Genomic DNA, 13601 nt, shown 5'->3' on the forward strand with positions numbered 1-13601 from the left:
AGGAACATCAGATAGACAACGGGAAGCATCCAATACTAGCACAAGCAACTGTGCTCATAAAAAATACCTAAAAGGCAACTTCTGAAAAAGGGGAAGCTTTAAATTACAGGTGAGAAATTTTTTGGGGCTATTTTTAGACAGTCTTTTATAGACAACTGTTGGAAGCAAAATAACCAAACTGACTTGCATGACCAATCAATTTTTTTTTTTTTTATTTTTTCCCCCTTATGGCTGTACGTTTTCTCTGTTACATATCAAAGACCATTAGTACCACTAATGGAGCTGAATGCAATTTCTTAAATAATTCATGTGACAGATTGCCTGCTTGAATCAGTTTGAGTTCCTTGAGATGTAGTATTTTTTTAAAAAAATAGTTGGTGCTCTGCACAGATTAGCGAGTTTTGTTATCACTTAAGGTCCTTTATTAGCCAGCTTCTTCTACATTTATTTGGTTTTAATGGTAGGGCAAAACATAAAAAGCTTAAAAACTTGACAAAATATACCAATTAGAAATACTGCCACAGGCTGTTAAAGCATTTCTGGCATAGTGGCAAAATGTGGCTTGCAAGGCAGCTATCCACTTTTTTTGGTGAAAAGCTGCTTTTTTTTTTTTCAGATGGCTCACAAGATAGCCATTAAAAAAAAAAGGTGAAATACTAACTAATTTTCATGAATCCAACCCTTATTTTCATATCCATGGTTTTGTGCCCAAATATTGTTGTATATATATTTTCTTCCCTCTGTGAAATTACTTCAAAGGAACTGGTTTACAATTAAAAAAAAAAAAAAAAAAAGCCCAGCATTTATTTTTTGCCAACAAATCTTTGCAGGCATTACATTTGCATTAACAGTAAAAATATTTCAATAAATCTTCACCTCACAAAGCTTTCTGTAACCATCTGTCAGGAAATCTGTATTAGCCTGGAGTAAGCAACACTCCACGTATACTTTTTTCCTTACTCTAAGTTTAAAAAATTTCAGTTTTAACGATGATGTGCACTCATATCATTAGACAGAAATTAAGAAGACGTGCAGAATGCACACAGGGCTGTTCACCTAATAATGTTTCAGGGTAAGGCTTTAAACATCTGATTTATGGTGATTGACTGTCTCAGTCCTGGAAAGCTGCATACCCAAACCTCTCCATGTCAAAGTTTCAAGACATTTGCCATTGCTGGCAGGAACAAGGGTAGCTGTAATTCATAGGGCAGGAAAGGAATGGGCTCCTCAGCCCTGTGGTCTCCTCAGCCCTGTGGTCTCCTCTCTGTCAGCACAGCCCCTGGCCCCATCGTCTGGAAACCCACTGCCCTCAGTCTCCATAGAGCTCCCAACCCAACAGGAAATTACAGTGTTAATCATTTCTTTTTTCTACAGTGACATCAAATATTTATAGTGACACATAGAAGAATATATTATATATTTATATAAATATATAAAATATTTATATAAAATATATAAATAAATACATATACAAAATATGTCATTACTTTCCAGAGAGATGTTACATTTCACAGGCCACCTTTCCTTATCCAGATTTCATTATCATACAGAATTTGTCATGAAGTTCAGTAAACAATAAGCCTCAAAAAAAAAAAAATGCCGCCAAAGTCCTCCTTATGTGAAAGCATCACATACCAGAACAAAACCAAATCACTTCTCTTCTGATTAAAAGGACATGTAACATCATGGCAGACAGTTGGTTTAAATATTTAAACCCAATGATTCTTATTCTATGCTTAGATGCAGGCAAACAATTTCTACCAAAGTCAAAGCAAGCAACAATTGTGTGTAGCATAAATGAAGTGTGGGGGTCTCAAGCATGATCCCCCCATCTTGTCACCATTGTTTTAAACAGGAGTTAATCATATAGAATATGTGCTTTGGTAGAGTGTACCAAGACAACACAGAATAGATACAGCTTTTCAAAATAAATAAGCAAATAGAAAGGTTGGTACTGTAATGGCAATTTTTTGTCCATGAATATTCTGGATTAGTGTGAGCAGGAAACAGAGGAAATGCAAGCCCTGTTGCACAAACTGAAGTGAAGGACAGACAGAAGAATGCTTTACTGAGAGCTTCAGTGCAACTGTTATCCTTTCCAGTGGCATAATTCAGTGATGGGTACATTAGACATACCAATAAAATAATTAAAAAAATTTAAAAATTATTATCTTGATATTTGTAGTTACTTCAAATAACAAAACTTAATCTCTTCTGGAAACACTTCCTTTGCTCCACAAATTCATTTCTATTATCTAGAATAGGTCAGTGTGTACGCATATGGATCTATACATATTCGTAAATCATTCCATACCCTTACTTTCTCTTTGCATACAGAAGTATACACTAGAATTACTGTGTAGTATTTGGTATTCACATGGTACATTTAAATAAAGTTTATTAAAAAACAATTATATTAAATACAGACTAACAGAATATTCATAATATATTTTACAGAAAAAATAGCCATGTCTTTATTTTAGAAATAAGTTTCTTTAAAAAGCTGCGATTTTTATAAAACTTTTTACCCGTGAAGATGTTTCCCGTCAGACCTGTAAAAAAAGCTTAACCTTTAAGCTTTTTAAATTTTTTTAAAAAATCCTTGTGTTTTTTCTTTTGCTTTTTTTTTTCCTGCAGTACTTTTAGAAGCTTACAATCTATAAATTCTTTAAAATAAAAAAACAGTATCTTTCGGGATCAAATTGGTCACAGGCCGTTCTTTAAAAAGTCAGTGGAGACTCCCTGAATCCATTCTGAAGTGCCATTTGTTTTTCTCTCTGGGTATCAATAGTGCAGGTTTACGTGGGAATTCAGAGCTCCCTACACATCCTATAGGAAGCCCGACGCGTGTCAGTGGCAGGGTGCAGCTGCAGCAGAGTTCGCGGAGGTCGCGACTCCCCATCCACCGCAGGAGGCAGAGCTCGTTACTCCACGCGCAACACAGTCCACAGTGTTTGTCCAGCCCCTCCAATGTCTCTGTGAGGTCCCGTGGCCACACACAGATGCCAGAAGAGCTGGCACCCAGCCCTCATTTGCTTTCCAAGTTATAGCAGTGGACATCTCCTTTTCCCTTCCCATCATAGCCGGGAAGTGGTTGTCCGTATTTATCCACGCACCAGCAGTAACCTCTCTTTCGGCCTTTGGATGGGCGACACTGAAACAGAGTACAAGACCCAGTTAATGTTATTTTTCTTTTCTCTGATCTGAGCGTTATATAGCAGGGACTCCTGCTCATTTGATAGCTGCACTTCCATATCCTGGTCATATCTGACAGAATCAAACAGAATATTTATTACCACAATAAAGTATTACTATAAAAGCTTACCTGCTCTGCCCATCAACCCCTTTGAGTCTAATTACTCCATAATAAAACTGCTCTGAGAACTACCAGAAAACCGCCTTTATGAACTACTCCCTATTACATTAGGCAGCACAGTTGCCCCCTTTGAATACCAGGACTACTTGTAACAGTACAGACTGATGACTGGAACCCATCTTTGGAAAAGAAAGTTAACAGATTTGTTCTATGCTAAAGCACACGTCTGGCAAAGACAGTCATTGCAGCAATAAACACCCTTGGCTTGCATCTGTTTCCTGGAGGAATTTCAATACTGTAGTTGACATTTATTAACAGATACATAATCCTCCTGTAATGGAGTTATCACTTCAACAACTGCTAGGTGTACTAGAACTTTACATGTGTTATTTTCCTATAAATAAGGTTGCTTATACTTTAGTCGGCTTTAGAAGTTGCCTGGTAGAATTTGCCAGCAACGCTGACCAACCTGAAACTACCACTAGACAGGCAACGACACTGAACTTCTTTAGAAATAGTAATGCAGTAAAAATGCATTATAAAGTCTAGTATATACTAAGTAAGTAATGCTCTCCCTAAGGAATCAAGAATGGTAAAAACTAGACTAGAGGAGATGACATGCTGCAGGTTGCATTCAGTATGCAACCCTGGACACAGTTACATACTGCAAACCTCTGGGACCCTGCAAGGTTTTCACCCACTCAAAAGACCCATGTCTCCAGGACACAGATTATCTCACTAGGTTTGCCATGGTCAATCTCATTACCAAGACATAGCCAGGTTTTGAGATGTGATGATATGGGATTCTCTGCAAATGCTACCAGAGGTGGCTGTTTGGTCAGGACAGACTTACAAAGGAGATAGTGACACAAATATACCTAGCTTTTCAAAGACCGAGGTTTCATCTGTTCCATCACCAACATGGAGGAAAACCGGCTAGACTGAAGCCACTCAGGGCCCTCAACACTGTAACGGCTGTCTTGCAAGCAGAGAAAATGCTGCGCCTGAGATCATGCTCACAGAAATTCAAGTATTTCAGAGGTTCAGGCTGGTACAAGTCAGATAAACTTTGCCACTACCGCTCAACTGTTTGTTTTCCAGTCTAATAGGCATGTACCCAACTCCCATGTGGGTAGGGCAGTGGTTCACAAAGCTAAGTGCCTTTTCCACGTGCAGGTATGCAAGGAAATATCAAGGAAGTGTTGGGCTTCACATGCTGCCCAAAGTGCCTGACCCTTTCCACAGCTAGTTTAGGATCTCAGGCAAAAGGGCGGTATTTCAGACAGAACCGTGAATATGGGTCATTCCTGGGGACAGCCTGCACCAGCGCATTGGCCCCTGAGCCAACTAATTTGTGGCAGCAGGGAGTAGGGTAGACAGTTCTTCACAAGGAACTTGTGAAAGGGAGATGGGAGCAGATCACATATTAAACACAAATTTCTGAACAAGTTTCCATCTTGTTTAGTTTAGAGTAAATGAATTTAATCATCATAACTACAAATTAATCTACTACCCTCATGATATATTTTTGACTAACAAGCCAAATTGAGAAATAATACAATGCCTTCTCTTCTCCGAATTTGCAGTCCTTCTGCATTAGCCCTATGCAAACGGACAGCAGCAGGATGGCAAGATCAAGCTTATTTTAGGAGAGGGTGAAGAAGTTGAAACCTACTGAGAGAACATCTACGTTAATAATTTGCTGAACTACGTGGTTAGCTGTATTTGAGTTCCAGTAACGTGTTCGGCTGTTTTTCTGTACTAAATCTTTAAACACAAGTTTTATAACTTATGTTTATTGTCTCAAAAGCCTGACTAGGTCTTGCATGTATTCTCCAGGATTTCCATGAATGGCTGCTCAAAGTCCACTGACGTCAATGGGAAATTTTCCTTCAATTTTGGTGGTGGCTGGACTCCAGCTTAAGTGGTATTAACATTTAGCAACTGAAATCCTTCATGCTCAAAACTGAGGAATTCACAAACAACAGCCTTTGCACAATTTAAATTTTACGGAAAAGGAAACTGAGGCAGCAGTTCTTGAGTTGTTTTTCCCAAGAGAACAGGCACAGATGGAGCCCGAATTAGAGCACAGGGCTTCTGGCTGCCAGCCTGGTGCTTCGGCAATGAAACTATACTTCTGCTAATAATAGTAACACAGCCTCCCCTTTTAGAAGTACTATATGAAGTATGTTACACAACTCTCGCTGATTCATAGGCTTGCATCACTCTCAAAACAAATGATCAATTAAAGTTATCTCACGTTGTTGGAGGTTTTGATTGCTTTTTACAGTTGCACAGTCAATTTTTGAAATTAATTACAACATGGAGTTAGTCTGCAGGAACACCTTCCCTACTACTAGTATTTTTTTATTTCTTCCATACAACCCATTTTGAAAACGAAACCCTTAGCTCATTCTACAGCTGAAACAACGCTCTGTGAGGAAACAATTTACCTCTTCCAATCTGCAAGTTTGTACTACCCACTCAGCCATGCTGTGAATCGTAAAGCACTTCTGATTCAAAAGTGATGCTTTAATTCTGAAGCAGCTTGCTTGCATTCCCTACAGAAGTTCATATGGGGAAAAAAAAAAAAAATAAAATCTGGTCTTCTGAATTTTGTACTCCACATATATGTCAAGGCTCTGCCCAGCTCTTCTGCGTGACTTCAGAAGTCCAAAAAGCTGGAAAACTGCCCAAGTGGTGGAGCCAGTAATTACTTCTGATAGAAACACCAGCTGCCAGCTTCCATGCCACCTGCCCCTCTCCCTTCCACAAAGAAGTGCCACAGAGGCATTTGTGGGGCACAGCAAAGCATATGGTATCCCATTGAACTCCTGGTCAGCCCAGAGGTCTCCGTGGAGCTACAACTGTGGTCTCCCGGAACAGACTGCAGACAGCATTGACATATACCTCGGGCCGTTTTGGCTCCCGCCAAGCCGAGCCCTGTTTTCAGTGGAACGATGCCAGCTCACATTTAGGTGAGTATCTGGCTCCAGTATACAAATATGGGGCAATTCTAGTAATTGCCCCATATAATAATTCTAATTTCATCAGAACCTTTTTTCCATGCTTGAGGCAGAAACGTGCCTGTATCAACCTATTCCATGTAAATATACCCCTATACCACAGTGAAATAGTACAACCTTACATGTGTGAGTTATTAAGAAAAAGAATTCTAAATTTTAATAGGTCTGATTTTAAAAAAAGTTTATATATAAACACAAGGTGTGAAGTATTTTTCATGTTATACCCTGACAGATAAATTTATGTTATTAAAATTGTTTCACATACACACATTACTCCCTATGGTTGTTCCTGAAAAGTCAGTTTCTAGATATGCACAAATGTCTTGAAAAATAACTGCTTTCACCTTGACTAGAAGAGCAGGTGACCAGGAAGGAAGAATATACTAACGTGTGAAGTGCCTCCTGCATGTGTTTTAATGGTTTTGAGGGTTATCATAATTTTAAGATTCCTACACACCTGTCTACATTATCATCCCAGGGAGTGGTTTTGGCAGCTCTTTCCAGAATTAAAAAAGCCCAGCTCAAACTCAGTTTTTGACAGATTTGCTATGTATTTCCTAACCTATTATTCTGAATTTTGTTGAATATAACTGAGTTACGGATTGAATAGCAATGAAGGAAATTCTCAAAATAGCCTAGCATTCTGTTAATGAGGCACCTGCTCATGGTGCCTAAAATATCAGACCTGTATGTTGATGCTCCAAAAAGAAAACGAAACAAACACAATTGTCACATTGCCCTGCAGACAGTGAAATCGGTCCGAACAGGGCTCACTCACTTCACAAACTGAAGCTTTTTTCTAGGAGTTAATTCTACAAGGGCAACTCAAATACATCATTTTTGGTTTGTATTTTGTTCGCGTGAGAAGCAGCCTGCCTCTGTAAGCCCCACCTATGAAGGCCTGTTCCCAGGGTTGACTGAGGTTCATTTACAGGAGAAGGACTCCAACTGCATTTCATGTAGAATATTTACTCACATGGGCTCCATTTGCGGGCATCTCCTACAAGATCCCGAGTTGTCTGAAACTACCATTGAAACTACCGGACCTGTGTAAATTGGCATGGCACTTGACAAGGCTGGCCAGGTATGAAAGTGCCCCTTCATCCTCTATGTTTGCTGACCAGATGGGCTGTTGCACATACCGCAGGAACCTTCCCTAAAGCAGTTTGAAAGTCTCTAGGCAGCACGGACGCTACACAGAGGGCGGAAGCATATCTTTGCTCTGTACCAACATCTTATTCTTGTAAATCAACTTTTAGGAACAAAGACTAGGTAAGTGTATTATCTCTCTTTCCTTTTTTTCTTTTTCCTTCGTATTTCCTTTTTTTCTGCCTCAGTGGCAGAACTATGATGGCACTTTAAAGTACGGTCATCCTTAAAAGTAAGGCACTTTAATATGTGCTTACTGTGGGTCTGATTTACTACATACACATGCCAGAGACTGCGCGCAAACCACCACCTTTTTGCTGACGAAGCAAAAACCTCAGTCTGAAGACAGATGAAAGGAAGATCTACTGAACAAAGTAAATACCAATCTGCAGTCTTCTCTAATACCCAGAGAAGGAAAAGGGATACAGTATGCTTGTGTGCCTTGAACACAGTTAAATGATGCGCTGTTCTAGAGTAGCTAAGCAAATGCTGTTATAGCACAGGCACAAAACATGGTCCTAGCCCCACTCCATATAGCAGTATTTTCTGAATAAACGCAGGCCAAGATGTGAGCACTGCTCTCTGCTAGTTCACACGTGGCGGGACACACATGGGCTTCTCGAAACTCCAGACAATAAAAAGAAAACTCTGTCCCTGCTTGGGAGTTGCCACCACCTGCTTGGGAAAAGCTGGGGAGCGTAGGCAAGCTCAGCAGCATGCATCGAAGGTCAAACAGCGCAGCCAGTGCTGGGCTGATGGCAGAAGGGAAGGCTGGAAACCTCAGCCCTATTGCTAATGCCCCACCTGACACTGCCAGCTTAACACACAGCTCCAGGGAATACCCAAAAGGGAAGGACTGTTTCTAAGAAAGCTGGAAGCCAAAAAATGGAGAGACACCATTCCTGAAATAAGGTTGCCTGGTCGGAGGTTGGCCTCTCACTTCCAACCAATGAACTGCATTAACACAGAGTCAGCCACTCCTTTGGTTACCAGAGATAGAGAGGCTGACTTGCGTAAACCTAAATGGGAGAGACAAGATGGTCCACAAACAAAATCTGTCCTTACAGAGGGTTTGCCTTGAGGAAAATCTTGAAGACACTTTTCAATTCAGGAAATACCAAGAAACACATTTGGAGGCAAGTCGCTAACTAAACACTGGAATTGGATGGGATGTGCACACTAAGCAAAGAACCTGGCACGTATCGCACTTCCCCAAGTTCCTGAATGAGCTTCAAGGGCAGTACTGAATGGAGAATGCTGCCATAGCTCAACCCTACACAACTAAAGCATAAATACCTGCAGTTTAGGTCTGCATTTGTCAAGAAAGGTCACAACCCCAGAACCAAAGGGGGCTGAGAAGCCATCTTTGCTGCAGAGTAAGTACTAGACGTATCACTTTCACGATAACATGACCTGGATTTTGGAAGAGATCTGTGTAGCACAGAAAGGACAGATACATGCCTTTCTCAAGTTGCTTTTTGTAACATGATCCAGTGCAGTTCTTCTAGGAACTCTCAAGCAGCTATTTACAATTCAAAGCATTGATCTATTGCAGTCATATGGTGACTGCAACATTTAGCTCTGTGGGTTATTACAGAGGCACTGCTTTTTTTAAACCAAAGGGCATTAGTATCTAGGACACCAGCCAATCCATGTGTGATTAGGTATGAAGTTTCTCAAATGAATCTGTTGTCATGACCAACAGAAAATAAAAACACTGTCCCCACTTGACAAGCTTCTGCACTATCAGATCAGGTCCTAAAACTGGAAATGAACTAGTTCCTCTGTAAAATGATGCATAATGCACCTTGCTGGCAAGATCCTTCAGCAGAGACACAGAAAAGGTGAAGTACATTCATTGAAATGATCAAGACTCTGTACTCACTTGCTTTTTCTTGTAGAACCCCTTCTTGTCACAATTTGGAATATGAAAACCCCTGGGACTCAAGACATTCAGGATCTTTAGGTGGTTTAAAGTGTCTTCCATTTCTCTACGACAGGGACCCTGTTAATGAACATGTTTTAGAAAACACAGATGAAACTTCATTCCCAAATGCTGTCTTTCATACAAGAGTTAATGAACTTTTAAAGGGCAAGATGCACAAACCCAAACAAATCCATTTGAAAAAAAAAAAAAAGGGATGGCTGGATATGTCAAAAGGCAGACCACTCACCGATCAAATTCTGACTTTCTGCTTTATTCAGGATAGGCCAATTTCTAAACACTGAAGGTGCTACGCTATGTTGAGGCACAGACTGGCATTTCCAGTTGAGATCACAGCCAGATATACCTACGGGAAGTCTTAACCAGTATGTATGTAAATCAATCATATATAACTTAAGTTTGGAAAAGCTGGCCTTGCACCAAGTGGGAAAAGAAGAAGGTAGTCAACTAGAAATACCCTACTTGGTAGATTTTCCCTAATGCCATTTGACTTTTGTGATTCTGCCGGATTTGAAAGCTTAAATGAAACAGATTTAATTGAAAACAAGTAGTTTGGCATAATGTATATGTATATATAAAAATACTGCAACTTTGGACAACAATTCTCAATTTCAACTGGACCAAATGGATATAGCCATGCAAAGGAATGGTTGCACACAACATTCTCATTAGATAAGTATGTCACTCTTTGCCTCACTTTCTCCATCTGCAAAAGGCTGACAACAATGTAGTGAGGATTAGCTTTAGGACAATGAGCCAAAAAAGAACTTCCAGAAGCACTTTTAAGAGCATTTCTCAAACTCCAACTAATTATTTCTCACTGCAGCCCTCCAGGGCAGGGAGTAAAGCGTTAGGAGCCCCACTTTGCAGTCAGAAAACCAGGAGCGGAGTAGTTCATGTTTTGCCACAGGCCAAGAAGGCAGTCAAGTGTCAGCAGCCTACAAACTGTGCTTAGTGACACTCCTGTCTGGGCACATTACTGACTAGGTCCACAAGCCCACTTCTTCAGCAGACACATGAAAAAATTCCTTTGCATGGTTGCATGAGTTTAAAATGTTTAAGTTGCTGTATCAACAGAAAGACTCGGTGCAATTCTTAATTAGTGAAGTAATGCAATTTATACTTTTAAGTGGTAATATTAATAGTTTGCTCATGTAGAGTCGCTTTCATGTGAGTGTCTGAAAGCATATAGGCTACACAGTTCTACTGAAGTTTAGAATTGATTTTTTTTTTGTTAGCAAAGCACTTCCTTGCTGCTTTCATACGTTTTCTTTCAGTATCAATCTCACAAGCTCTAAATATGCTCTTTGAATTGCTGCTTTTATTGGCAGTTCCTTAAAAAAATGAAACTGCTCAGACACGCTGACTGCAAATCACACAGATTCCAAGATTTGGTCCTGAGTTAGTTCTTCAAAAAGATCACCAGCTTTTTTTTTTTTTAATTATTAATTTGAAGCAGGCTTCCAAAGTCAGAGAGATCAATATCAAAAGTTAACAGGCAGACACAGCTAGAAGGGCATATGCTGACAAAGGCACCTGTTCCTGATGGGCTTATTTCTGGTTCTTACAGACACCAGCCGCGTTGGTAAGTCAGTGCTCCTTTGCTCATGGGGCCCAACTACCACATAAGTAAAATGTCCATCCTAGTTAAGTTCAGGACCTACTTCCTCAGAGCTACCAAAGTTCATTCTTTTACTGTAGGCAGTTTACTTCATGTTTTTGGGAGGAGGACACGATAGAAGGCAGACACTGAAATGTTTTCACTAGACTGCTGGACATCAGCGACAAACTAAACAGGCAGCTTCACCACTCTTGCCGTGTTAACTTGGAGGCCATGCTCTCTTCAGACACAACTTTCCACCTCATACAGGTTTCAAAACCTTCTTTTGCAGGTGGGAAGCTATGTCTGGTTTCACCATGACTGTTTTGACAAAATGCCAAAGCATAGCCAGACATATTTTTTAGGTCATCTGGTGCAGGCACAAGGATAACCACTGGGTTATCAGCCAGGATGTCCAGGAGGAGCAATTATTCTCCCCTCAGATTCACCACACTCCAGCTGTCCTGCAAATCCACTAGGCACAGTCAGTAGGAAGCAATGGCAGCTCATGTGCCCATGAGCCTTTGCAGTTAGGAAGCAGCACCAAACTGCAAGTGGAGGTGGTGTTCAGCACGTCACACAAACAATGACTGATTAGTCAAGATCCTAATCCTCAACCCAGCCTAAGTTTATCTCCCTTGACTTGACCCATGGAGTGTGAACACAGTGCCACTACACTGGATGTGAAACATCTTTTTTCCATTATTGCAAGCTAAGAATGACGTTTGCAACCAAATTTAATGAAGACACTATTAAACCCGTGCCAAGTCCACTCACTCAAATGTGTGATAATTATAGGGGGGAACAAGAAATTTTGATCTCCAAGAAATGACTTAGTGAAAAATCATACTTGTATCAATGTAAACATCATTGTGTTAGGCCTCCATGTTTTCTGAAAGTGATCTGCTCTGTCTGCTGACTGCATTTGCAGATCCAATAGTTTTACTGGTTAAACAGTCAAAATGCCCTAAATGGCTACAACAATTACCACCATTTAGTTATTTAGTTTATCTTGTCATATGCACAACATGCCTATACGTACAAACTCATGTGCATGCTCATATGCTGGGAAATGCCTTTCCATTTACAAAAGTACTTACATATTCAGTCTCTTGTTTGGATTCAGAAGAGAAATTCAGTGTATCCGTACTCTGCGAATCATATTCCACTTTATAGCGCTGTGTATTTTTGGCTTGCACTTTCCTGATGATATCTATTTTGATGTGTGGTGGATGTGATTTGGAATCTGGCACCCTATGAGAATTTGGGATGGCCTGATTTTCTATGCTGCTGGTACTCCGGTCGTCTTCTTCTGAATCACTGGAATTTCCTTTGAGAAGAAAAAAAATGCAGTGAAGGAACAATGTTAATCAACTGCCAGCTGCGTCTGGAAAGTCAACAAGCCACTAGATTAGCCTATGTGCTTAACTTTCCTTTACAAAATAGCAAAATATAAAAGATGAACAACTTAGCATTCTGCATGCACCAGCACCTTTGCAGCCAAGCGATGACTCCCAGCAGCCTCGCATGGTACCCCACCGCACCGCCTGTGCTGGCTGCCCGACACCTGAAAACTACTTACTCCCACTCCGCCGCAAGCCACCCCCGCGCCCCGGTTTCTCGCCCCCTCGCTCTCCGCTGCGGCTCGGGTAACTCATGGGCTGTAGCGTGACTCTTTGTCTTCCCCAGTAAGGTTGTTTTGGGTTTTATTTATTTGTTGTAAAATAAAGAGTCTTTAGTACAGTAAAATCTACCACGTTGAGTTTCAGGGTTCTAGTTAGCTATCTTTAACTCTCTTTCTTTCTTAATTTTATTCAACACACAGAAAAGGAAAGAGGGGGAAAAAAAAAAAAAGCACGTTTTCATTCCGCTTTTGAAATCAGAAACATTTCTAGGTGTACAAAATACATTTTAAAGGTAATGGTCAAAAAAATGCCATTCATTCTGTAATGGTGTCAAAGGACAAACATCTGCTTTCATTACGAGCTTCAAAAATATTTTCTCTTTAAACTACCATCCACAGAAATAAAGGAGAAGCACATTTTTTTCCAAAATACTGCATAAGCCCAGTGTTCCTGTACCTTCTGAGGTATTTGACTACACTGCATTTCTCCCTCTCAGGAGACTCCTGCAGTGTAACTGTAACTGGCTGCATTTCCTCCAGGGAATTTTTCAAGTTTGGATATTCCCATCAGCTAAGTAGCTACGTTCCACTAGTTCCTGCTTTGGCTGCTGGCCACTTTTTTTTTTTTTTTTCTTTTTAAGGAAATCATATTGGGAGTGCACAATGATAAGTGATGTGCAAGGAACATCCTGGACATCTTTATTAAAATTGTACTTGATGGCTCACTGAAAAACCACAAAAGCCAAGAAATTCAGTGAGAAACCCGAAAGACCATGTTCACGTAGCCCATTGACTAAATATTTCAACACAGCCAGTACAGTGGCACTGCCAATACACAGGAACGGGGGAGGAACACGAGGAGGAGGAGGGATTTGAGTTAACATCTTGGTACCAGTGGTTTTAGTGTAGCCACTGCTGGCAATGGACATAATTGACCAGGC

The 13601-nt window shown here is 40.4% G+C and overlaps 1 protein-coding gene across 1 annotated transcript; it reads right to left on the minus strand.

Annotated features, from left to right (window-relative positions):
• Positions 1-3022: 3022 nt before the first annotated feature.
• IGFBP3 (insulin-like growth factor binding protein 3) lies at positions 3023-12694 on the minus strand. Its single transcript, XM_009895052.1, has 4 exons — positions 12619-12694; positions 12137-12366; positions 9377-9496; positions 3023-3154 (listed from the first exon to the last, which is right to left on the minus strand). Exons 1-4 carry the CDS (start codon positions 12692-12694, stop codon positions 3029-3031), a joined length of 552 nt encoding a protein of 183 aa, XP_009893354.1. The 3' UTR covers positions 3023-3028.
• Positions 12695-13601: the final 907 nt, after the last annotated feature.

Source organism: Charadrius vociferus, unplaced genomic scaffold (assembly GCF_000708025.1).
Source record: "Charadrius vociferus isolate BGI_N301 unplaced genomic scaffold, ASM70802v2 scaffold101, whole genome shotgun sequence".
NCBI lineage: Eukaryota > Metazoa > Chordata > Aves > Charadriiformes > Charadriidae > Charadrius > Charadrius vociferus.

Coding starts and splice junctions, on each gene's coding strand:
- IGFBP3 (XM_009895052.1), bottom strand. CDS start 12,694: ATGAGTTACCCGAGCCGCAGCGGAGAGCGAGGGGGCGAGAAACCGGGG. Junction 12,367..12,618: donor TGGCTTGCGGCGGAGTGGGA/GTAAGTAGTTTT, acceptor TTCTTCTCAAAG/GAAATTCCAGTGATTCAGAA. Junction 3,155..9,376: donor GGTTCTACAAGAAAAAGCAA/GTGAGTACAGAG, acceptor ACTCTGTTTCAG/TGTCGCCCATCCAAAGGCCG.